Source organism: Staurois parvus, unplaced genomic scaffold (genome assembly GCF_062004578.1).
Source record: "Staurois parvus isolate SC_StPar_1 unplaced genomic scaffold, SC_StPar_1.0 ptg000382l, whole genome shotgun sequence".
NCBI classification, from domain to species: Eukaryota; Metazoa; Chordata; class Amphibia; order Anura; family Ranidae; genus Staurois; species Staurois parvus.
The window spans coordinates 1492500-1517897 of NW_028318178.1; the positions used below are offsets into that span (position 1 = coordinate 1492500).

Consider the following 25398-nt stretch of genomic DNA (forward strand, 5'->3'; position numbering starts at 1 on the left):
ATGTGGCATGGTGTCCAAACTACCAGAAACATACTCTCATTACTGATATCCTTTAAAAAACACACGTTTTAATTGTAGTCATACATTTGTTTCTGAGTCATTGACCTGGAATATGTCTTTGGCTATCGAAGTCAGAGTGAAGTCAAAACTTCCATCGGAGACAGGTACTCCAGAAGCATTGAAGCCATTGGATTAGCATAACATGAAAAAAGGGCATTTTCAGAGGAAAGGCCTAAAAATGGCGGATTTCATATTATTCATTGTTTTCCCTTGTGCAGCCAGGTTGATGCTCGCAATGGCACTGGTCTAAATAAAGCCTTTACTCTCTAAAGTATTAGAGAAGGACTCATCAGACATGAGGACCCTTGGCACAGGTGGTGGACACATGTATTTTGGCCAAAACACACAAGTACCTCCTGATTTTGTTTATTTTGAGAGCAAGTCAGAAGATATGTTTAACCCTTTTATGACCACCCAACACATGTGCAAAGGCAAAAGGGTAGGCTTAACACCCACACGCTACACACAGGTGTTGCTCATGTTTCTGTGCTGACAGCACGCTCGCTGCATGCTCCCAGCACAGCAATGGAGCTGTGGAAGACCGCTCTTGGTCCCTGCTAATGATCGGTAGCCAGTTGGACCAGCTCCTGATCATGTGACCACTGACAGCCAAACACAATGGTCATGTGATCAGCCAATATTCCCCCCTTCTCCTGGCATTCCGAACTTTTTAACAGGATGCTGGGGCAGATGGAACAGGTTCATATTGCCTAACAGCCCACCTGCTTTGGGTCATGGGAAAAAAAAAAATCTACATTTCTCCAGTATCTGAAAATGTCCCATTCTTTATCCTTTTAAGGCCTTGTGAGTTTAGGAGCTTTTGGCATTCTTTTTGTCAAAGCCCTTGAACTTGACTCCATAAAAGCCTATGTATCCATGCATACATAGGCTTATATCAGCGTTTATCAGCAGCAGAATTTAGGGACAGTTACATGTTCCTCTCCTGATCACAGAAGAATCAAGTTTAAGAAAGGAACATTTTTCCCAAAAACCGCCAAACATGTCAAAAACAAAATGTAAGTGCGCCCAAGTACTGGCCGCATTTAGAGCATGGGCATTCATTCATATCAATGGCAAGTACTCTGGTTAATTGGTAAATGAAATGAATGTTCAAGCACTAAATGTGGATAAACGCGGTACCGCGTTTACAAGCATTTTTGCCACGTTTAACATTTTTCTCCTGCCAGTAGAGTTAAAGCGGAGTTCCACTGAAGAAAGGAAGCTCCGCTTGTTTGCCTCCTCCCCCCCTCCACTGCCATATTTGGCACTTTTTTGAGGGGAGGGGGAAGCGGGTACTTGGTTTTGACAGGTACCCACTCCCACTTCCGGCTCAGTTCGCCGGACGTTTGGCCCCCTTCTTCCTCCCACAGTCTCTTGGGAACCTTCAGACTGCCGGACCAATCAGAATGCACAGCACGACTAGCACATGCACAGTGGGCACCCGACTGTGAAGCCGCAAGCTGTCACAGCCTGGTGCCCACAGTTGTGATGCCAGCGCTAAGGAGAGAACAGGCAGAGGAGGGAAAGCGTGGGTGAGCACATCACTGGACCCTGGGACAGGTAAGTGTGTGTTTATTAAAAGTCAGCAGCTACATTTTATGTAGCTGCTGACTTTTTTTGTGAGTCCCAGTCACAAAACTGACTGGGACTCTACTTTAACATCTTCGGCAGTTCCAGTGTTCATGTAGCCTAAAAATAATGCAAGTACAGAAAAAAACTCGCCAACTGTCAGGAATCCTGTGTGCTCCTTACTTCCTGTACAGACTGACACCCCAGTGCCTCTTCTCCACTGAATTTAAAACCATTGTTGTCAGCTCTACCTGCTAGACTACAGAACCCTCCCCTCTCACCTCTCCTTTTCCCAAGCAAAACCATGCTGCCATAACTTCCAAGGACCTGCCAATTCACTTTGTGTAGGAAAAAAAAAACTCTTGGAAAATGGTAGTTTTGAGGTGTCATTCTCAACCTCTCCCTGCTTTTTGTACTTTACTATGTTCCTGTTAGCAATTAAAGGGTTACCCGATTGTGCTCTGGGACCAAGCTTAGGTAACTCAAAAAGTGTTTTTTTTTTTGTATTAGGTAAAACTTGTCCTGCAGTTAATAAAGGCAGAGCATCTCAGATAAAATACAGCCTTTTCATTTTTTTCTCTCATTCGGAAAATGAGAGAGCTGCTTATATGCTGTCTGAGCTCTTAAACCAGACAGCAAGACTCATTTGTCTGCCTACTTGCATGCCCTTCCTGACCCTTGATGTCTCATGTTGTGCCCATAGCCAGCTTTGTATCATTGTGACTGACTAGATGCATAAGATGGAAAGCTCCTTCTGGTTCATGGCCAAAATACATATTATGTATATTGGAATCTTTAAATGTATCTACGAAATCTGCATGATTTATGAAGCCAAATTAATCAATGTAAACATTTTTTTTTACTCTTACCAGTTTCTGAAAGAGGTGCCCAACAGTTGTCTTATTGTCAAACTCCTGAACGCAAGGATAAAGGTTGTCATAAAAGTCCTTATGGATTTCATAAATATCTTGGACTTTGTAAAAAATGGCATCTATTTGTTGCATGGTTAAAACCGGCTGCGACGTCGTGGCAGTTGCTTTTAGTGGCTTCATGGGCTGAAAAATAAAACAGAAACAACAATATGTTTAAGGCGTATGCTGCATTCCATTATGTATATTCATGAAAATACTGAAAGAGACCCCAATGAGCTTAAAGAGGAACTCTACACTGTCAGAAAAACTTTTCCCTCTGGGTGATATATGTACATTGCTGGGAATTTAACAAACTTTGTTGCAGATTCCTACCTCTTGCTGTTCTTAAAATGCAGCTGTCTAGTTGTCTGTGTCCTGTCCATGGGCAAAGCGAATCTGTATGGGAGCAGTTTCAATCAGCTGCTGCATCTGCAGGGTTCTGATGAGGACAGAGGCAGGATCTGCATCCCTTTAGATTTGATTTCCCTTTGGAAGTATCTCACCAAAAATGACATGTTTGTTGCAGGAGATGCCCATAATCTGACTTGTGTCCTAGTGCAGACTCCTGGGAAATCAGTAGGGCAATCACACAGGCAGGAAATGACATATCTTAGGGAGGAGGATCTGTACACCATCTCAGTACAGAATGCCTCCAGGTAGCCATATTGCATTGCATTTTTTTAGAAAATGACAGGGCTGCAGATTGAAAAGGAAAAGTAATTTGTAATAATATTTAATTACAATATGACTTGTGTCACAATTGTATACGCTATATTGTTGTTGTTTTTTTCATTTGCTGTTTTTGTTTTTCCCCCAACTGTGATTATTTGCTGACTACAGATGGATAAAAACTGCCAAGGCAATTCATAGTGAAAGGCTAGCCATATATGTATAGATTTCTCTAGTCAAGACTGCAGGATGGACAAGAGAAATCTAATAAACTCCTCCATCCATGCCAAACAGCATTGGTGAAGGAATATTCTCTGCTGGCTATTGCTACCTAATAGCCAGCACCTGTGGCTTACAGAATACCCTAACAGTGACTGCATCTGATTGGATGCAGTCATTATTTTGCCAACAAATTTGGACCCACCTCATTTGATTTTTCAATTGAGGTTATCAAGCTGGGTACTGTGGACAGGATTACCCTTGGCTTGAATTTTGGACAATTCAGCAAGAATCGGATGAAATTACAGCGATGTATGGCAGGTTTAATTGTACTTTTAAGATAAATTCCAGCAACGAGCCCTCTCCTCACTTTACAATAGTAAGTAATGAGACAGGACTGTCCTAATCTGCGCATTGTCAAGTTATGTTTTTTTGTATTGGAGTGGAGCCAGGAGGTGTGGTGTAGTATGGAGAATCAGCACCTGCTGACCGAAGAGAGATGGACATTCCATTCATTTTCATGGACTATGTCTGTGCCGTACAGCTGAGGTGCATAGCTCCATTTTGGACAATCACTGCCTGGTGCTGCACAGACCAGGGAAGTTTTATTGAATATCAGCAAACCGCTAAGTACACATTGTAAACACATGCAGGCGTTTTGAGGTTTTTTTTGGGGGGGCTAGTTTGTTATTGGGCAGATTTAAAAAAAAAAAAAAGCAAAAAACATGTCAAAAAAGCACTACATGCTTCTCTGCGGCATCCCCATTGAAGTCTATTGGACCAAAACCAAAAAACATATCTATGAAAAAATCGTAGATGTGAACGTGTTCCATAGGAGACCATGGTAAATGGACTGTAGTGCCTTTCTGCAAAAAGCAGCAAAAAACACATAGGTGTAAAGTAGGCTTTAAATACATGAACAAAACAAATATTCCATTATAACAGGCAGGCATGAAAAATGTTCCGGTTTGGTGTGTACTATTAAAAGGTAACTGTACTTTTAACACTTACTCCCACCCCTAAATTTTAACATTCAACTTGCCTCACTCCTCAACAGCTTCCGCTATCACATCTTCCAGCCAGTGCTTGAGCAGGAAAAACCTCATTCATTTCCATGGAAAGGCTTCGCCCAGTGGGATGCAGAACAGAAGACCTCTCTATAGGAATAAATCTTTTTCCAAGCATGCGATTTGGAGTGAGGACAGGTGAGTAGAAGTCTAGGACGATTAGGATTTAAGGCTACTTTATTAGCAATGCTTTGCTTAGCTATTACAGTGTTGCCATAGAAATAGAAAAACGCAAATGCATCTAAAGGTAGCAAGCTACAGCAGCTTATGTTCCCGGCTGTCAGCACAGATTCTATGATTGCACGTAGCCATTTACTTGTAGAACATTCACTTCAGGCAACATACTCAAACTAGAACAAAAGCTCTTTTTTGTGCACATCTAAATACATGGCAAGGCACAACATAGGAACAATAGAAGTTCTATTTTTAGTATATTACTTGTTAAAAGCTTCCAAGATATAGAAGTGGATTTGCCTTTCAGTATATTTAAGAAAACTGCTGCAAAGCAAAAGGTGATGTTGCCTGCAGCAAGGACATAGTGATATTGCCAAAATTTGAAGAACACTAGCAGGTACAATAGACAGATTCCTTCTATTGTATGTTGAAGTGTTGCCTTTGGAGCTCATTTATCAAAACCTGACCTAAAGGGGACTGTGGACAAGAGGTACGCACACTGACCGTTTTCAGCCAGATTGGGTAATTAACTAAGGTCCAAGACAGCTGTAGCAGATAGCACTACTAGTTAGCCGGTCTTATGGGGGAAAGCTTGAGCCACCGGCCTAATAAACCTGCCAGATGAAGATTCTTCCCCCATAGACAAGACAGTGCTAGGAACTCTGCCCACACGCCTCCAACTCATTCCATTTCCAACATAAATTGCCTAGATGAACTAGTCATACATATTATAGAAACATCAGCTTAACCTCTTCACGCCGCTGCTTCCTGGCCCTTTGAAGGGATTTAAATGCCAGGAGGCGGAGTCTGGCATTCCAATCACGTGACCGCTGTAATTGGCACATGATCGGAAAGCTCCCCATTGCAAGTATGCATTGGGAGACTTCTGGTACCCACTCATTACTGTACTGAGAGCACACTCTTAGCAAGGTAAAGTGTTTACCTAGGGATGCATACATGCAGCCGCTTGGTGTTAAAGCTCAACCATCGAGAGGCCACACATATATGTACGGTTGGCCAGAAGTGGTTAAGGGCAGTTGGACTGTGCCTGCTTGGCGATGTCCACCTTGGAGAGAACCTGTCAGGGCTTATGTAGGAATATAAAAAAAAAAGCAGCAGGTATAGCAAGTCTGGGATAATAAATCCCTGATCTTCTCCCCCTTCTTTCTGAAGGACTTCCAAGATGGATCAGAGTGATTCTCTGTGCCAGAGCTGACCAAGAAGAAGAGGGGGACTTAAAATCCCAGGATCACAACTCCGACTGCATGGGCACAGACAGCTCATCACTTATGAAGGTACAGTCATGGCCAAAGTTATTAGCACCCCTGCATTTCTGTCAGATAATGCACCACTTCACCCAGAAAATGGTTGCAGTTACAAACATTTAGGCATTCTCATGTTTGTTTCTTTTGTTTGTATTGGCATGACACAAAAAAGTTCATCCAAAGCTTCAAAAATGGACTGGACAAATTTAGAGCTTAGGGAAAGCTGCTTGAAGCTTGCTGAAAGCTTTCCAAAAGCTTGCATGTTACATAAAAGCTTGCTTTTAGCACTGCTCATATACAAGTAGAAGCCCATGTGAAACAGACCTTGGTAAATTCCCCTCTGCATATGGACTCGGGTCACAGTTTTACCAGTTCCTGACCTCCTATCAATGCACTCAATTTTGTTAACATAGATTATCCTACCTTGTCTCTATTCTGGGCTAGTGTAGTGATTCAGTCATGGAAGTGATTTGTATTGACTGCCATGATACCTAGGGCTGGGGTGACTTGGTATTTCCACTGTGCTCCTGTCTTTGTATTTTTTCATCAGTGGACTTCCCTAGCCCTGCATTTTAAGAGTGGAGTTTTTTCTCAGGTTGTTTGTTTTTGGCAGCCAGTTGTTTCGCTTCTGGTTTTGTAACTTTACATGCTGTTCTGTAAAATCTAATAAAAAGAAGTACTTATCAAAAAAATTGTTAAAACAGAGTGGTGTTCACAGTGCAGCGTTGGCATTGCCTTGTGTTACGCAAAAGGCAAAATTAACGAGGCCTGCACAGTTGGACAGGCATTGATGTTTCGAAACTGCCTCCATTCATTTCTATTGAAACACACCACAAGCAAGCTGTAAAAACACCTAATGCTCCAAAGTGTTTCCAAAGGCTTAAAGCTGTTTACCTTAATGTATTCACTGCATTAAGCTAAGCTAAAAAAAAACCTTCTGTGCACAGGATCCCCCCAAGTCCCCCTTATGCTTGCCAAAGCCCAATCTCAATGCAGTACTGTGCCCAAGCAACTTTCTCCACTCTCTCTGCCCTCACAGGCCAGACTGATAGCAGCGGGAGCTATTGGCTCCTGCTGCTGGGAGTGAGGGCGGGGCCAAGCCACGCTGTTTGTGTCTATTGACACAGGCAGCACTACTCAGATCGAGTCCGCATGAGTGCCCTCATAGGAAGCAGCTTTCTATGGGGGCACGCGCAGAAGAAGTTGAGCTAGGAGTACTGGTGAAAGACCCCAGAGGAGAAGGATCAGGGCTGCTCTGTGCAAAATCACTGCATGGAGCAGGTAAGTATGACATGTTTGTTAATTAAAATAAAAAAATGAACATTTACAATCATTTTAAAGTATTTTTATATGCCTGTTCTCAATGTACAGTAATGTTTTGTTTAGGAACTCAAAATTCCGGATTTTACCACACTTTCATTCCCTGTGACAATGGTGATCAGGGAGATTAGAGAGTGAATTTCCCTATAACAGGGACATAAACAATAAAAATCTTACAGGGGTTCTATCTTCTCTATATAAATCTAATAAAGGTCTTGCCTTTATTTATACTTTATCTTCATCTGACTATATACTTTAGATTCTGGCAATTTTCTAATGCAGATGGTAAATCAAAGGAAATGTCTGATTGGCTACTATGGGAAACACAGATTTGTCTTTCATCCATACTCTTCTCATCTGTTCTCTTGGGACCGATGGCACTTTTGCCCTGACTTCCTTGTTACAATGTAGTATGTGTGATGCAAACCTTTTCCATAGAAATGAGCTCTTTTGCATCTTGCAAAGCTAATGTTTTGTGTTGTTAGTCCCTATATAATTTAATTTTGGCTCAGATTCAAAACTCAACACACTACCAGATCTCTCAGGTACCCTCTGCTGCCCAGATCTGGAGCAGATTTCTGTGCAGATTTTTGATAAATACTATTGGATTAAATGGAAAAAAGGCTAGTTGTCTTAAGTTCTAAAGGGAAGGAGTGTTCTGTGTTCAGCTACAATGTGGTCTACAAACCCCCAAGTATGCCTTTTAATTTATGGTATATTTTTAACCAAGAAAAATGACAAAAGTGATCCACCCAGAAGTATAAATGCCCCCTGATCTGACACACCAGCCTGTTGCTGTCAATAAAAGCACACATTTTCTGCCACCTCTATGTGTGGTACTGTACTCCGTGGCTTCTGTTCACTGTTAGATGACGCAGTTTTAGACGCACAGCTGGTGGTTAAAAAATTGCTTAGGTTTAAGGAAAGCGTTTCACACAGAAAGACAACACATCTGATCTGAACATCTTCAAGAAATGAATAATATACATTATCAAGGCTTTATGTTTAGTTTGAAAAGGGGGCCTTAAACTTTAAAACTATTCTATGGGTTATTGTCAAATTGCTGGTGTGATGCTCCAGAATATTCTGGTTTAAAAAAAATAATCACCACTGAGATTATAACCATATCATGCAAATGGTAAATCTGCAAAAAAAGGCAATATGCAGGGATGAGGATGTCTTCACAGCATGAGACAATTAGCTGAGACTTCAGTAAATGCTTTTCATAGGTACTGTCTTCAGTAACAGTAACCCCCGGGGAGGCATTTCATCCTTCCAATTGACATGCATTTCTTTATCACAATATCAAGAGTGCAGTTCCAGACAGTTTAATAACTAATAACTCTTAATACCTTGCAGCAAATAGCAATAAATAATTCAAAGGTTTGGCTGCTCAGAAAACTCTAAATAGAGTGCACGACGAAGACGAGAGCTTCCCCGAAAAGTATTTCAGATAGACAATTCTACCCAGAAGTTGAAGGAGGTGAAGACGCTTGCTTGAATGCAGACTATATTGGCTGATTCCAACAGCACAACTATTTCTAGAATCACTAGAATGACCCGTGCCAAAATGTATTTCCTACTGCAGGTCAAGGAAGAGAGGCACTTGAAGTCTCATTCGCTTCCTATGCTTATGGGTTTATTATGTTTATACATGTGAATGCATCACTTATTGTTTTTATTAATAAGTTATATATTACTACGCCAAGCTGTGGCACTTGTATCTTTGGTATCATTCCAGTGATCTGAACCAATTTGCTTTAAAAGCTGCACAGCATGGTTTTGGACTTTTCATTATATCATACAAGTAGGTATTAGTACTGTAACTGTTGCTTTTTCTTGGGTTTACCTTTATATTTGTATTGCTGCTTCATACACTGTATGTAAAGTTCGGTCCTAAGGCTCAAAGCGGAATTAAACCCAAAAAGGGTTTTGACAGGTATTTGCTCACACCTCCGTTTTGACCATCTCCTTCCTCTCCCAGCGGCCTCTTGGGACACGTCACAGGTCCCAGGAGACTGCGGGACCATTTGTGCATGCACAGTTGGCAGCCAACTGTGAAGCCGCAAGGAGTCACAGCCATCTGGACACAATTAAGATGCTGGCGTGAGGGACCCAAACATTGGTGAAGAACCGGGTTGGGTGAGGACAGCACTGGATCTTGGGATGGGCAAGTGTGTGTTTTTACAGTATTTGTTGCTGCTGACTTATTTTTTCTTTACAGGGTGAAGAAGATCTTTATCCCTGAGAAATTATAAGAATTGGCCGTATGAGCTCTTTTTGAGATATGACTGTATGTCCATTCTTTTAACCAGAGATTAAACATATCCAAAGGGTCTATGATGTTAGTTCATCTTTTAATTTTTTTCTGAAAAAAGGAACACTTTAAGCATTTTTTGAAAAGTCAGGCATACGTCAACAAAATCCAAGACGTCATACATTAAACACTCCACAAAACGTAATTTAGTTTAGGGAGAGAGAGATAGCAGCACACAGATTAATTAGTATTCTAAGAACCAGAAATAAAAAAAGAACTGCACACATCATCAACTTATAAAACTCCTCTTGAGAAAAGAGACGAACTGATCCTAGACACACTATTGGATCATTAGTGTCCAGCAAATCCATCTTGTATTAAACAAGATAAACAATCTCTCTAATTTTATAAGTGCAATGGTCAGTCTATAAAGAAGACAAGGAAAGCCAATTCCAACAGCTGTTTTATCTTCTACTCATAGGCATGTTCAAAAACGTGAAACAGCTGCTACAACTGGCTACACTGACCTGCATTTATGGACTGATCTTCAAATGTAATAGAGTTGGAGACAGATAATAAGGCTAGGTTCACGCCTATGCAGGTTGCATTTGAGCCGTTTATGCATTGCATTTTGCACCTGCATTTTGTATGCGTTTTGCAGGTTTTTAATAGAATATTTTTACATTTTTCTTGTTAGGCAGATTTAGGATGCAAAACACATCACAAATACAGTACATGCTTTTCTTCAGCGTTTCCAATGTGTTCAAAAAAGTACCTGACCCTTTCCAAAAAGGACACCAGGTGAAAACGTACAGATGTGAACATGTTCCATAGGAGATCATGTTAAATGGACTGTACTGCGTTTCTGCAAAACACTTCAGAAAACGCTTAGGTGTGAACCTAAGGTGACAGTCTAGGACCATATCTTCACTCTGTAGAACCAGGTTTTAAATACGCTAATGCACAATTTCAGCAACCATAATGAAGTGTTGCACAGAACATTAAACCACCAGTACTGGCACTGAATGCAAAATGCAACACAGACACATCCCCAACAAGGCTCAGTATCCTTTGGCAATGAAACTTAGGTACAATGTTAGAGGGCCAACACACTGTGCCAAAAACGAACGTATTGCTTCCAAAAGGTCTAGATATAGCAGTGGCGAATGCTACTATTTGGGGACCCCAAGATTAATGATAAATGTATTGGACATCGACATGTTTTTACTGCAGAGATAATATGCAACAAAGAAAAAAAAAAGGGAGGGCACACATATAAATGTATGAATTCCCTAAAAATATTTTTCATTCACAATGCCAGGGACCAGCAGTGGGCCTCACTAATACATATAGTTACATAATTGGTAAGATTGAATAAAGACACAAGTTCATCTAGTTCAACCTGTGTGTATAGGTATGTTTATGTCAATATAATTTCCAATATCCCTGTACATTGCATTCACTAAGTTGCCCATCTAAGAGTTTTTTTAAACTATCAACTTACCCACTGACATCACTGATTGTGGAAGAGAGTTCCGCATCCTTACCGCCCTAACAGTACAGAACTCCCACGTAGTTTAATGCTGAACCACTTCTCCTGAAAATTCTTTGAGTGGCCACCTATGTGTCTTCTTAAACTCCCTGAAGCTGAATAGTTTTCTGCCTATGCTGTTGTCACCCTTGAGGTATTTGGATAATGCTATCATATCTCTTCTCAAGCATCACTTCTTCAGGGAGAATAAGTTTAGTGTTTGTAGTCGTTCTTTGTAACTGAGGTCCTCCAATCCCCTTATACTCAAGCTGTGGCCAAACCAGAGTTTTGTAATGTGGTAGACTCAAGTAAATATGTTTTTTTTTGTAATTATATTTTTATTAACTTTATATTATAAATGTAACAATTTTTTTCAATCACGCAGTTTCCATAACAAATTTTACAAAATACCTTCCCACCCCACCCCCCAAACTGGTCACCTCCTATTTCATTATTTCCTTTTTCTTCCTGTTCCTCTATTTTACTCCTAGAGTCATTCTTCATCACACCACTCGCCTTCCCTACCTACCGAAAATGAACAGAACCATCATTTCTATCTTGTCTCTACCCCTCCTTTACACTCCGGTGAGTTCTAAATATCTCTTGGATATTTTAAAGTTTTTCCATCTATCCCAAATTTTCCTAAAACTTTTCAATTTTATCCTCTCCAATATGATATAGTTCCTCCATCCTGTATATAAACTCCACTCTATTTATCCAATATTTTATTTTCGGGGTTTCCTGTATCTGCCAGAATTTAGGGACCAATCCTTTCGCCGCATTAAATAAAAAGCGAATACGCTTTTTAATGCATTAAAACATTTTGCTAGCTTTGCTTGCTGCAGTTAGGCATTGCATGCCATTGCTGAGCCTGCAATCTACTAAGACCCCCAAATCGTTTTCCATCCTGGAATTTACCAATGGCTCTCCTCTTAGCAAGTAACTTGCATTCATATTTTGGCCCCCAAGTGTATTACTTTACATTTTTCAACATTATCCCTTTTGCTGCCACGTCTGTACGGCAGGGCGTTACACACAATCCAGTTGCTGCAGCCACCAGGATTGTGTCTAAATCTGACAGGCAGACTCCTGGCGGAGAGGTGGCTGCACTGCCGCCTGATTGCTTCCACAGCCCCCGGTTATGCATGTCCGCTCTCCTCCCCTTCTTGATGTGACCTGGAATGCGAGGTGTATGACGTCACTTTCGGGTCACCGCTGTCACTTTCCCCAGCTAGAATAGCCAGGAAGAGATGTATGACAATGCGATCTGCATTGCCATACATCCAGTGAAGCCCCGAGGAAACATGCAGGGTCTTTAACACCCTTCATGTCTTACTAAAGAGAACCTATCACCTAAAAATCATCACATAGGGGACTTTGGGTTAAGTGAAAAAAAAAAGAAATTTGAGGCCCATCCTCCTCTTTTACATTTTACTAAAAGTCTGGGTAATTTATTGCGTATGTTAAAATTCACTTTAGGGTGTTTTTTACTGAACTTTTGAGTTCCGTAGACCTTTGGGGCAATATCATGTGACATAAAAAATTTAAACTATCACTATTTTATGCTCTAGGGCACGGGTGTCAAACTGGTGGCCCTCCAGCTGTTGCCAAACTACAAGTCCCATGAGGCATTGCAGGATTGACAGTTACAAGCATGACTCCCAAAGGCAGAGGCCTGATGGGACTTGTAGTTTCGCAACAGCTGGAGGCCACCAGTTTGACACCCCTGCTCTAGGGTATCTGCTTTCATTATAAAATGTTTGGGGGTTTTGTGTAATCTTCAAGCTTAAAATGAAAAACGGCTCTGGCAGCAAAAAGGGCTAAAGTTCATTTGCCATGTAGTTATCCACCCCTTTATTTTACATACGAAATGTAGTACTACATTTTACATATGTGCTTATAGTTGACAATAGCCCCTATCCCTGGTTTTACTACAATATCACCGCTGGTATAAAACAATGCACTAGCCACACCACAGAAACATATAAATGTAGGAACTCCCATCTCTACTTACTACCAGCATGAATGATGGTTCATATTCAGCCCATAGAGATTTATAAATAGAACATAAAAGATCCATATGAAGGAGGAGGATGAGAAGCATTTCACAAGCACTCCTTGACAAGGGAAAGGTTGAGTGTTCAAAGGTATCGAGCGTGTTGAAATAAGAACCTAGTACTTCGAAGTAAAGAAGAGGCAAAGCAATCTCCCAGAGTTCTCCTTCTGAACATATTATTTGGGCTATGACCAGTTAACACTTCTGCCCTACACCATGCACACACTGTATTTCATATCTCATATTTAAATAAATGACTCGTATAAAGAAAAGTACATGACAACAGTTTTCTTTTAGAGAACATGAACCGGACAATTGTTTAAAAATAGTTCCTCATTCTGTGTTTTTAAAATTAAAATTACACTGATATAAATGCAAATGAAACGCAGACATACTGCTTGTGATGCTCCAACCAGCTCCATCTGGGTATGTTTGTGTTTATCTGTTATTGGCCAAGTGCAGGAAGAAGTAATTCTATAGCATTCCATTAATGAGTGCTTACATCTAAAACAAGAGGCCAAACTATCAGACATCCAAGAAAAGCATCAATGTAATGTGATGAACAATAGAGGCGAACATACAAATAACTTTGTACATATTAATCATTCTTCCCCATCACATGGCCAATCATAGATACATTAGAACCAAAAGTGCCTAAAGCACATATACATCAAAAACAGTATAGACCCCTAAACAATAACTCAGGCCAATCAAAAAATATATAAAGTAGTTAATAAATTAACCCAGTTCTAGCCCTTTTTAAAGTCTTCAAGGTTATATATATATAGCATTATAAAATGATAATGGCAGCCAAAGAAAAGCAAGACTCAAATCAGCCACAGACATATATTAAACTGTGGGAAATGACTATGGGTAAGCAATATCAAAGATATTAAACATGCTGGTCTACAAGATCGAAAGACATCTCAAATGTTGGTCTTTATACTGAAGGAACCGGTCTTTTGACCAGAAGAACTGAACCCCACAACTGTCTACTATGCTATCGACTATCCTTAGTTTGCAGTAACTGTACAGTGCTTGGCTACAGATAGGCAGATGAGAGAATTTTATGACCTAGGTCAATACCACCAGCCACAATCTTTCTCCTATTGAAAGTGACTGTAAGAATGCAGAACAATGATGGCTAGAGCTTCAGACTTATTTCTCTGAAGAACTGAGAATAATCAGTAATCAGATGCAGAGGGAATTTCCAACAAGGTGAACAATTTTTAATGAGTAGTTCTGATGCTCTGAAAGGCTCAATATGACGGATATTGTATAAACCATGTACACAGGGACATTTTAAGTCACTGGTGGGCCCAGGGAAAACATTTCATGGATAGAAACCATGTTAATACCACATACAGAGACAAAGAGGAGAGTTGCCAGTTTTGTGGAACTACAAGCCCAGTAAGTTTTCCTCTCCTGAATGTCTTGTGTTAGGCAGAAAATCAGAAAAAGGATATTAAAAAAATAATTTAGATCTATGTCATTAGGACATTTTTAGGGGCCATCTGGTTGTAACCTCTCTCTTAGTATACTTTGGTACTTGCAAACTGAATAAAACTTAAAAAAATAAAAATAAAATAGCTAAAGGAGACTGGTTTCAGTAAACTGATATGTGGATACAAGTCTAATCTGCAGTGGATATCAAACCCAGTGTATGCCTTCACACTTCATGCTCTGCACACAATGAGCTATTTACTAAAATCTTACTGTTATGTTAGATGCAATTTGACAGGCAGGGGTACCCCCTGAACCTGTCAAAAGTAACACTGAGCTTCCACATTCTGATAGTTAACTGTGAAGTATGAGTGGTAGCGGGACTTGTTCACCAGACTCTGAAACTCCCTTCATTACCACATTGCTTTAAAAATAAATGTGACATCACATGGCATCTGGACAGACGGGAGGGTGGATGGATGCATAAACACTGTACTATACATGCTGACTTCTAATAATCTTTAAATGGCAATCTCTCAGAATGAGAATATTGTGATATTCTGAGAGAAAGACCAGAATTTAAAACCACCTTGCTTAGCCCATTTCAGTGTGCCATGATGTAAACCTCCATGTGTGCTGGGCCTCGGTACAATTACAGACTGCAATAAAGTCTTCACACTACTAATACCATCACATTTTTTTTTTTTTAAATGTGCTTTTAGAGTGCTTAAGCTCTCCCCCACACTGCAAGGGATAAATGCTCATCTATGCCTAAGGTATGCAGAGCAAGGATTTCTACTTACCTGATCCCAGGGAATAACTCAATGCTGGGTTCTACAGCTTCTATCCAAGACTCTGATGGTCACTGGTATTGTGACATCATCAAGTACAATGCAGGGCCAACAGTCCTACATTCTTTGTGAGAACACCAAGGGATTGCTGCCTGACTGGTGCGTAAGGGAGAAGATTTAAGCGTCCGCTGCGAGGGCAGCAGTGTATCATGTACTAAAAAAAGTCCTTGTACAGGTACTCTTAGCATAAACAAGCATTTACCCCTAGAAATGTGGCAATTTTTAATATTTTCCCTACAGTTCAACTTTAAAAACCCTAATAGTGATTCAACCTAACACACAGCAAAGACTGGGGGGGGATTGATTATGTTGGCGAAACAGGACAGAAGTTGTAAACAAGAATGAATTTGCACAGACATACCATCAAGGAACATAAAGAAGATGACCTCTGCACACCTGTAGGACACCATTTCGCACAACCAGGCCACACTATGGGACACCTCAATATTTTAGTTCTTAAAGGAAATTTCAAATCCATTCAGGAATGAAAAATGATAATTCTATTTGAAACAAGAGATAACGGCCTTAATTTGGACATGGGATTCCTCAATCATCATCCAAAAGTTTTATGACTCCCTGTGAGTGTTGTTTCACCCCCCCCCCCCCAGTCTTTGCTTTTGCCATGTCTTATCTCTAGTCTTTTTTTTTTTTCATCCCCCACATCTCTTCTAACATTCTGCTAAAACTTTGTGAAGTAGTACTGCCTGGACCTTGAAGAAGGGGACATTCCCCAAAAGCTTGTCCTCAAAATTGTATGTTAGTGCAAAGAAAAAAAGTATCACGTCAGTACTCAATTGTTTCTGTCGCAAATGCACTAATACAGCTAAAATCACCTCAACCTAACACACAAATTGTAACTATATGAAGCAAACACACAAAATACAAAGAATGCTTTTGCAATAAGGTTGTACTCAACATAAACAGAAGCACTACAGCACAATAGGTCCAAATACCAAGTACCGTATGTCATATCACATCAAGCATAATACAAGAATACATGCTACACTGTAATTTCAATCTATAGCCAAAAGAATGCATGCCTGTCCATAGGTAGAGTGAGCACTGCTTAGTCATATAACAGCCAATGTTCATGACTGCATACAAATTGGTACCCAGAATAAGAGAGAACAGTAGTAATGAGAAGAGCGAGCAATAGTAAATGAGTGAGAGCAGTAGTAATGAGAGAGAGAGAGAAAAAACAGTATCAGTGAGAAGAGAGAGCAGTAGTAATGAGAGAGTAAGCAAAATTAGCCTTGCATGTATTCTCTTGGATAAAGCTTTGAATTAAATATGTTACCCCAACATTTAATATCCCTGGTATGTGTCTGTTGTACCATGTACTAGTATTAAAGTACCTTGTTCTCTTTGTATTGTTTTGTGTGTATGAAACACCTGGTGATCCTGACAGTCCCCCTACTCTGCTATTTCAGACTGACAATGTTAGGTAAAGAAGCACATTTGGTTAGTTTTATATATATATATATATATATATATATATATATATATATACATACATACATACATACATACACACACACACACACACACACACACACATATATATATATATATATATACATATACATACAGTGGGGATCGAAAGTTTGGGCACCCCAGCTAAAAATTTGTATTAATGTGCATAAAGAAGCCAAGGAAAGATGGAAAAATCTCCAAAAGGCAACAAATTACAGATTAGACATTCTTATAATATGTCAACAAAAGTTAGATTTTATTTCCATCATTTACACTTTCAAAATAACAGAAAACAAAAAAATGGCGTCTGCAAAAGTTTGGGCACCCTGCAGAATTTATAGCATGCACTGCCCCCTTTGCAAAGCTGAGACCTGCCAGTGTCATGGATTGTTCTCAATCATCGTCTGGGAAGACCAGGTGATGTCAATCTCAAAGGTTTTAAATGCACAGACTCATCTGACCTTGCCCCAACAATCAGCACCATGGGTTCTTCTAAGCAGTTGTCTAGAAAACTGAAACTGAAAATAGTTGACGCTCACAAAGCTGGAGAAGGCTATAAGAAGATAGCAAAGAGTTTTCAGATGTCAATATCCTCTGTTCGGAATGTAATTAAGAAATGGCAGTCATCAGGAACAGTGGAAGTTAAAGCAAGATCTGGAAGACCAAGAAAAATATCAGACAGAACAGCTCGCAGGATTGTGAGAAAAACAATTCAAAACCCACATTTGACTGCACGATCCCTCCAGAAAGATCTGGCAGACACTGGAGTTGTGGTACACTATTCCACTATAAAGAGATACTTGTACAAATATGGTCTTCATGGAAGAGTCATCAGAAGAAAACCTCTTCTACGTCCTCACCACAAAAATCATCGTTTGAACTTTGCAAATGAACATATAGACAAGCCTGAGGCATTTTGGAAACAAGTTCTGTGGACCGATGAGGTTAAAATTGAACTTTTTGGCCGGAATGAGCAAAGGTACGTTTGGAGAAGAAGGGGCACAGAATTTAATGAAAAGAACCTCTGTCCAACTGTTAAGCATGGGGTTGGATCAATCATGCTTTGGGGTTGTGTTGCAGCCAGTGGCACAGGGAACATCTCACAAGTAGAAAGAAAAATGGATTCAATAAAATTTCAGCAAATTTTGGATGGTAACTTGATGCCATCTGTGAAAAAGCTGAAGTTAAAGAGAGGATGGCTTCTACAAATGGATAATGATCCTAAACCCACCTCGAAATCCACGGGGGATTACATCAAGAGGCGTAAACTGAAGGTTTTGCCATGGCCTTCACAATCTCCTGACCTCAACATAATTGAAAATCTATGGATAGACCTTAAAAGAGCAGTGCGTGACAGACAGCCCAGAAATCTCAAACAACTGGAAGACTTTTGTAAGGAAGAATGGGCAAAGATACCTCAAACAAGAATTGAAAGACTCTTGGCTGGCTACAAAAAGCGTTTACAAGCTGTGATACTTGTCAAAGGGGGCAGTACAAGATATTTACTCTGCAGGGTGCCCAAACTTTTGCAGACGCCATTTTTTTGTTTTCTGTTATTTTGAAAGTGTAAATGATGGAAATAAAATCTAACTTTTGTTGACATATTATAAGAATGTCTAATCTGTAATTTGATGCCTTTTGGAGATTTTTCCATCTTTCCTTGGCTTCTTTATGCACATTAATACAAATTTTTAGCTAGGGTGCCAATACTTTCGATCCCCACTGTATACATACACATATATATACACACACACACACACACACACACGTATACACTGCTCAAAAAAATTAAAAGAACACTTTGAAAACACATCAGATCTCAATGGGGAAAATATCACGCTGGATATCTATACTAATATAGACTGGGTAATGTGTTAGGAATGTAAGGATGCCCCATCGTTTGATGGAAATGAAAATGATCAACCTACAGAGGACTGCAACTCAAAATGGCACTCAGTAGTTTGTATGGCCCCCACTTGCTTGTACCCACTGCACCAGCATAGGGTCTGACAATGGGTCCAAGAATGTAATACCGATACCTAATGGCAGTTAGGGTGCCATTGTCTAGCCGGTAGAGGTCTGTGCGTCCCTCCACAGATATACCCCCTCACCATCAAAACGGTCATGCTGAATGATATTACCGGCAGCATAACCTTCTCCACAGCTTCTCCAGACCTTTTCACGTCTGCCACATGTGCTCAGGGTGAACCTGCTCTCATCTGTGAAAAACACAGGGCACCAGTGGCGGACCTGTCAATCCTGGTGTTCAATGGCAAATGCCAATCAGGCTCTATGGTGCCATGCAGTGAGCACAGGGCCCACTAGAGGACGTCGGGCCCTCAGGCCACCCTCATGAAGTCTGTTTAGGATTGTTTGGTCAGAGACATTCACACCAGTGACCTGCTGGAGGTAATTTTGTAGGGCTCTGGCAGTGCTCATCCTGTTCTTCCTTGCACAAAGGAGCAGACACTGGTCCTGCTGATGAGTTAAGGACCTTATACAGCCCTGTCAAGCTCTCCTAGAGTAACTTACTGTCTCCTGGAATCTCCTCCATGCTCTTGAGACGTCTCTCTTGAGTGCTAGGAGACACAGCAAACCATCTGGCAATGGCACGTATTGATGAGCCATCCTGGAGGCGTTAGACTGCCTGTGCAACTTCTGTAGGGTGCAGGCATCACCTCATGCTACTAGTAGTGACACTGACCCTAGCCAAATGCAGAACTAGTGAAAAACAGTCATAAAAGATGGGTAGGGAAAAAAATGTCAGTGGCCTACACCTGTAAAACCATTCCTGTTTTGGGGGTTGTCTCATTGTTGCCCATCTAGTGCACTTGTTGTTAATTTCATTAACACCAAAGCAGCTGAAACTGATTAACAACCCCCTCTGCTACTTAACTGACCAGATCAATATCCCAGGAGTTTAACTGACTTAATGCTATACTCTGATTAAAAATTGTTCCTTTCATTTTTTTGAGCAGTGTATATATATTTATACATACATACACAGTTGACTTGCCTTTCATTTGAACCTATTGTACTATAGTGATTCTATATATCTTCAACAAAACTTTATTGCAAAAAACATTAATTTGAAGTGGTTTGCTTACTCTATTGATTTAAAATACAATTACAGCCTGCCCCTACATAAAAGATTTAAGTTTTCAGAAGGATATTTACGTATTATTTTTTGAATACACAGAATACACATTCTGTCATATTAAAGAAAATCAGCAAATGCTCTTATGGTTCTACTTCTCTTGTGGATCACAGGAGTGCAGTTCATTCTGCACTCCTGTGACCAGAGGCGGACTGACCATTTAGGCACTCAGGCGCTGCCCGAGGGCCCGGGGTCAGTAGGGGGCCCCATGAGATGCCCCTGATACCTTTCATAGGCTTTTTTGGGTGTGGTTTGAGTGTGGGCAAGGACACAGGGGCCCCATGATTTCCTACTGCCCAGGGGCCCCATGAGTTGTCAGTCCGCCCCTGCCTGTGACCCATTTTCCGCTGACAGCAGGCTGAAGTCCGCTGTCGGCTGACGTCACTCAGCCAGTCCAGGCTGGGGAAAGATCCCGACGGAAACCACCCCAGAGTATGGAGCGGCACCTGATCAGCCTCTCAGTGATGTGCTGAGAGCCTGAGCCAGCCGCTCCCTCCCCCTCCACAGCCCAACACTCTAGTGAGTTGAGTTCTGATGCCGGCTGAGTTGTCACACCTAGAGCCGGCAGGGGACCGATGCTGCATTCACCTAGGTAAGTATAATTTGAAGGGAAAAAAAAGGCCAAACTTCTAGTTTAAATGTTTCATAAATAGTACATACAGTAACGTTTTTCTGCGTTTTTTCTGCCTTACACAAGTAATGCATTGTTTTGGTGTCTTCATCACTAAAGAAGTGGGTTTTATTCCCACCAAGCCACTTTTTGGATGACATTTATATATTCTTTTTCTGTGTTCTTCCAAGGTTTCCTCTCACAATGCAAAAATGGGCAGAAATACTGAGAGGTTAAGGTAACCCTTTCCTGCAACTAAGCTCTCTAAACCTACATTCACCCTCAGGAGCCTACACAAACCTTTTAGGGTCTTAAGTGCCCAGAGACTCACCAACAACCTGGATGCTCAGATATGCAAATATAGACTTTATTCACCAAACATCAGCCCTTGACTTTGTTTCTCAATGTAAACTGTCCAATATTCCCTCCAGTATAAAGAAAAGCTTTAGGTTGGAGCTGATTGACTTTGAAGATAATAACTGTATTTCCTATGTCTCTCATCTATCCTCACCTTAGTTCTTTGTCCTATGTACTAAAAGAATGAGCACAATGCATCTGCTGACTTCAGCAAATTAAACATCTTACTACATCTGAACTCAACCTTTGAGAATGACAGATTATATAGAATCCTACAGAGGCAGGATGCTCTCAGTGAGTCAGATGTGCTGACAAGATCAGTTGAGAAGTTTTCTAGACTTAATCGATGGCAGACAGAAAAATACAGAGTGAGGGTAGAATTCCAGTTCAGAAAGGGAAGCTTGGACAAAACTCAAATTAATTCACAATACAATTAAAGCTCTACTCCGGGCAAACAGCTAGATACACCGATTAAATAATACATATCAGAGCTGTTTTACCTGTCAAAGCATTTGTGTATTTATCCATCCAGTTGTGAGACTTAAAGCAGGGTTCTGCTTTAAAGGCTTTGTCCCCCGTTCCCAGGGGCGGTACCCAAATTTGACAGGTACCCGCTCCCACTTACAATGCGATCACTAATGTATCTACAGGGATTGGAAAAAAATGTGATTTGCAGATGTGAAACTGATGACATGTTTCACATTGAAAGTGGAAGTGATAGAACATTCTTTTGCTTCCGCGTGTGATGAGGCACCTAGCTAACAGGTGGGAATAAGCCTCACTTTCGTCGTTCACTCTGTGCACTCCTAGTAACACGGAGTCATGTCAGAGCTTACTGAGCTTCAAAGAAGGCAAATTGTTGCTGCTTGCTTAGATGGTGCCTCTGTGACTTAAGTTGCCAATTTATTTGCTGTGTTGCGAGGTACAGCATCAAAGGTTATGATGGCATTTACTGTTTCTGAGAAAAAGTCGTCTGATTAGACATGGTCAACTGACTGAAAGAGACAAAAGGAGATTGCACAGGATTTAGCGCCAAGTTAAGAAAACAACTGCTGCAAACGACTGCAGAGCTCAATCTCAGTCTTCCATCGCAAAGTGTTCACAAATGCTGTGCGAAGGGAACTCCATAAGCAAAACATTTATGGGAGATCTGCAATTGCCAAACCACTAGTGACCAATATTAATGCTCAGAAGAAGAGAGTGATGCAACACCCATAAATCATGGACTACCGATCAATGGAAGACCGTAATAAGGTCAGATGAATTAAGCTTCACACTGTTCCCAACCACCAGACGTGTTCACGTCTGGCAAACACTGCCAAGGACTGTCTTGTGCCAACGGTAAAGGATGGTGGTGGCTCAATCTTTTGACCATCCATATCTTTGTATTCTGCAGGCCCCATCATCACCTTGAAAGGTAGAGTCACTACCAGCGAATGTACAAATTTTGGCAAACCATGTGCACCCCATGGACATTATTTCCCTAAGACAGTGCCATTTACCAATATGATTATGCTCCAATTCACACAGCTGGTGTTGTCAAATCGAAGTCTTGCACCTTCCTTGGGCCCTGCAGTGACCAGACCTCAAAATCATAGAACCACTATTGTCAATTTTGGAGAACAAGGTTCAGGCACGTTTTCCACCTCCGGCATCTCTGTGAGAGCTGTAATGATTTTTGTGTGAAGAGTGCTATCAGATTCCATTATCCACCGTACAAGACTTATATGTGTCAATTCCCAGGGAAATTCAGGCTATCTTGGATGCCAAAGGTTGTCCAACACCATATTCGGTAATGATTTTGTTTTTTTACCTGGTGTTTCCATACTTTTGTCCAACCTCTGTAAATTATAGCTATAATAATTTTTTAGCAGGGGTTCCCTGCAACTGGAAGGTTATTTTAAGGGTGCCTCTGTGTTGAAAAGATTGAGAAAGGTTGAGATAGATGATGGATTATTCTGTGGTTAGGTGGTATACCTTATATGCCCCAACATTTTTTTCTAAAAAGTTATAAGGGAAGTTTATATTTCCTAAGCCCAGATTTTCCATGACAAGAGTGTAAACTTCCTATTCCACATTTCAGTTTAGCATTTACATTTTTCAAGCAGCCTTATCAAGGTTTCTAAGTAAATGTATCCTGCCAGTTACTATAAATATACCTTCTTCCGGTATTACTTCAGTGCATCCATTGTACACGGCACAGAACCAAATTTAACAACAGAGCTGACACAGAGGACTGTTGGAAAGGAACATGATTAATGTGCAAGTGCTGCTTCCTTTAATTTAAGATGATAATTTGAAGGTTGCACAACACACGTTGCCATATTTCTTGGAAGATGGTTGGGTTATTGCCTCTCTATAATAGAGGGATCTTTAATAGCAGTCACATGACAATATTGTTATTACAGATCTATAGCTGTTACACAGCTGTCTTCACAATAAGCGCAGCAGCTCAGAACCGCCCACTCTGGCACATTGCCATGGCAACAGCTAGCAGGGATATAGATAATGAAAAGACGAAAATCCTGAAATTATAAAACCACTTTTAAGGAGCAACTCTGCTAAGTACTACTTGTGAAAATGGCCAACAAAACTATACTAATTACATCCCTTTTAGTAGAAAAAAAATAACATGGTTTTTTTAGTTTCCTATATTCCTTGTACTGCAAGGACTGCTGGGTGGCCGCTCCTCCTCCTCAGATTATCCTAGGCGGGGGAAGGTGCAAATTAAGACAAAAAAGGCTCAGACTTCAAGATGCCGCTTGAGCTTCTCCTGGTGTACATCTGCACAATATAAGGTTCCTACAATGCCTACACAGGAAAAAACTAACACTTATAGTAGTGTGGGGAATTATGACAATATATTACTGCTGTCTGGGACAGGAAGAGAGGGAAAATCTTTTTAATGAAATCACAGAGAGGAATAAAAGACTGACATTTTTATCTCTACTTAACTCTATCCATAATCAATACAAAACGGCGCTAGTTAGGCATTATCAGCCTCCTTAGTATTACTTGGGGTAACTGTTTCTACACAGTATCCCAAGCAACCCTCAAGGCGAATGCTAAAGAGACCCTGTTTCGGGATTGCAGGTTGGATAGAGGATCAGCAAATATCTGTTCACTGATATTCCCACTTTCAGGTTAGCGGCTGTCAGATTCTGGATATTAGCAGGCAGAAAAGTAACCAAAGCCAGTACTGTCTGTACTCAGTTTGTTTGCAAGCAGTGCAGGGGAGACTGTCAGGAAAGGACTCACCGCTGGTGGTGCTGGGGCTCATCTGCCGTGTGGGCTGCAGTACCGGTGCTTGCCAGCGGGTGCTTTCAGCAGCCAGGATCTCACTCCTGCAATCAAGCCATCACCTGAGGCTGATTGCAGGAGGTGTATTTAAGCAGTACCAGGCCTGCAATCAGTGCCTTGGTGTTTTCCCATGAGCCCCTGTATCTGCATCCTGTTGTCTACCTGCCTGATTCCCCTGCTTGACTCTGACAGAATTCCGCCTGCACCGACCTCGGCTATTCCTGACCATTCTCCTGCCTGCTCCTTTTGTACCTTATCCGCCCAATTGATCCTGACCCGGCCTGCCTGACCATTCTACTTCTCCAGCTCTGTCTACGCCTGTGTTCTTGAGCATCTAGTTATTAGTTTAAGGTTTGGTTTTTGGTTGCACGGTGCGTTTCTGTGTATTGGTGTAAGCTCTTAATAAATTATAATATTACATCATTCTTGCAGTCTGCTATTCCCTGTGTCAGTCCACACATCAATGGTCATATCCGAATCTTTGACAGAGACACTGTGGTTTAGTATACCTTCATAAAGAGGACCTGTCATATAAAATATACTATCACATAAGGGCTTGTGAGCCTCTTTGTGATAGTAATAACGTAAAAAAATTTAATCAAATAAAATAAATTTAAACATTTTTTTTTTGTGTATGTGTGCACATATGCACGCACCGAGGATATTGGAAACAGCAATTGTATAACACTTTTTGGGGTTGATTCACTAACACTGGAGAGTACAAAATCTGGTGCAGCTGTGCATGGTAGCCAATCAGCTTCTAACTTTAGCTTGTTTAGTTAAGCTTTGACAAAAATCTGGAAGCTGATTGGTTTCTTTGCAAAGCTGCACACTCCAGTTTTGGTGAATCAACTCCATTGGGTATCACTGCAAGCACAGGAATGAGAGTAATATTTCTAAGGTATTTATGGTAACTTGTTAGCTAGGTAAAGTTCACTCATTGCATCTTTGTATTTAGCTGCTTGGCTGGGGTGAAGTTTCAAGGTAAAATATCCTGGCTGTAGCATAGTAGTTCCCTGGATAACAATACAAATATTCATTAAATGGTTTCACTTCTTGCCTGGCATTGCTCTTTACAATAAGACAGCCAGGTGTTGAGTTTCCAATTC

General features: G+C 40.8%; 1 protein-coding gene and 1 long non-coding RNA gene across 4 annotated transcripts in view; one reads left to right on the plus strand and one right to left on the minus strand.

The window, feature by feature from the left end:
- ABR (ABR activator of RhoGEF and GTPase) overlaps positions 1–25398 on the minus strand; it is a 370766-nt gene that overhangs the window by 195652 nt on the left and 149716 nt on the right. For all 3 annotated transcript variants that reach the window (XM_089685740.1, XM_089685739.1, XM_089685741.1), the window contains one exon: positions 2499–2684. In XM_089685740.1, coding sequence (XP_089541866.1) covers positions 2499–2684 — 186 coding nt within the window. The remainder of the gene's footprint in view (positions 1–2498; positions 2685–25398) is intronic.
- Positions 4492–9592, plus strand: LOC149455916 (uncharacterized). Its single transcript, XR_016313999.1, has 3 exons — positions 4492–4633; positions 5843–5964; positions 9479–9592. It is a non-coding gene; the product is annotated as an uncharacterized LOC149455916 (long non-coding RNA).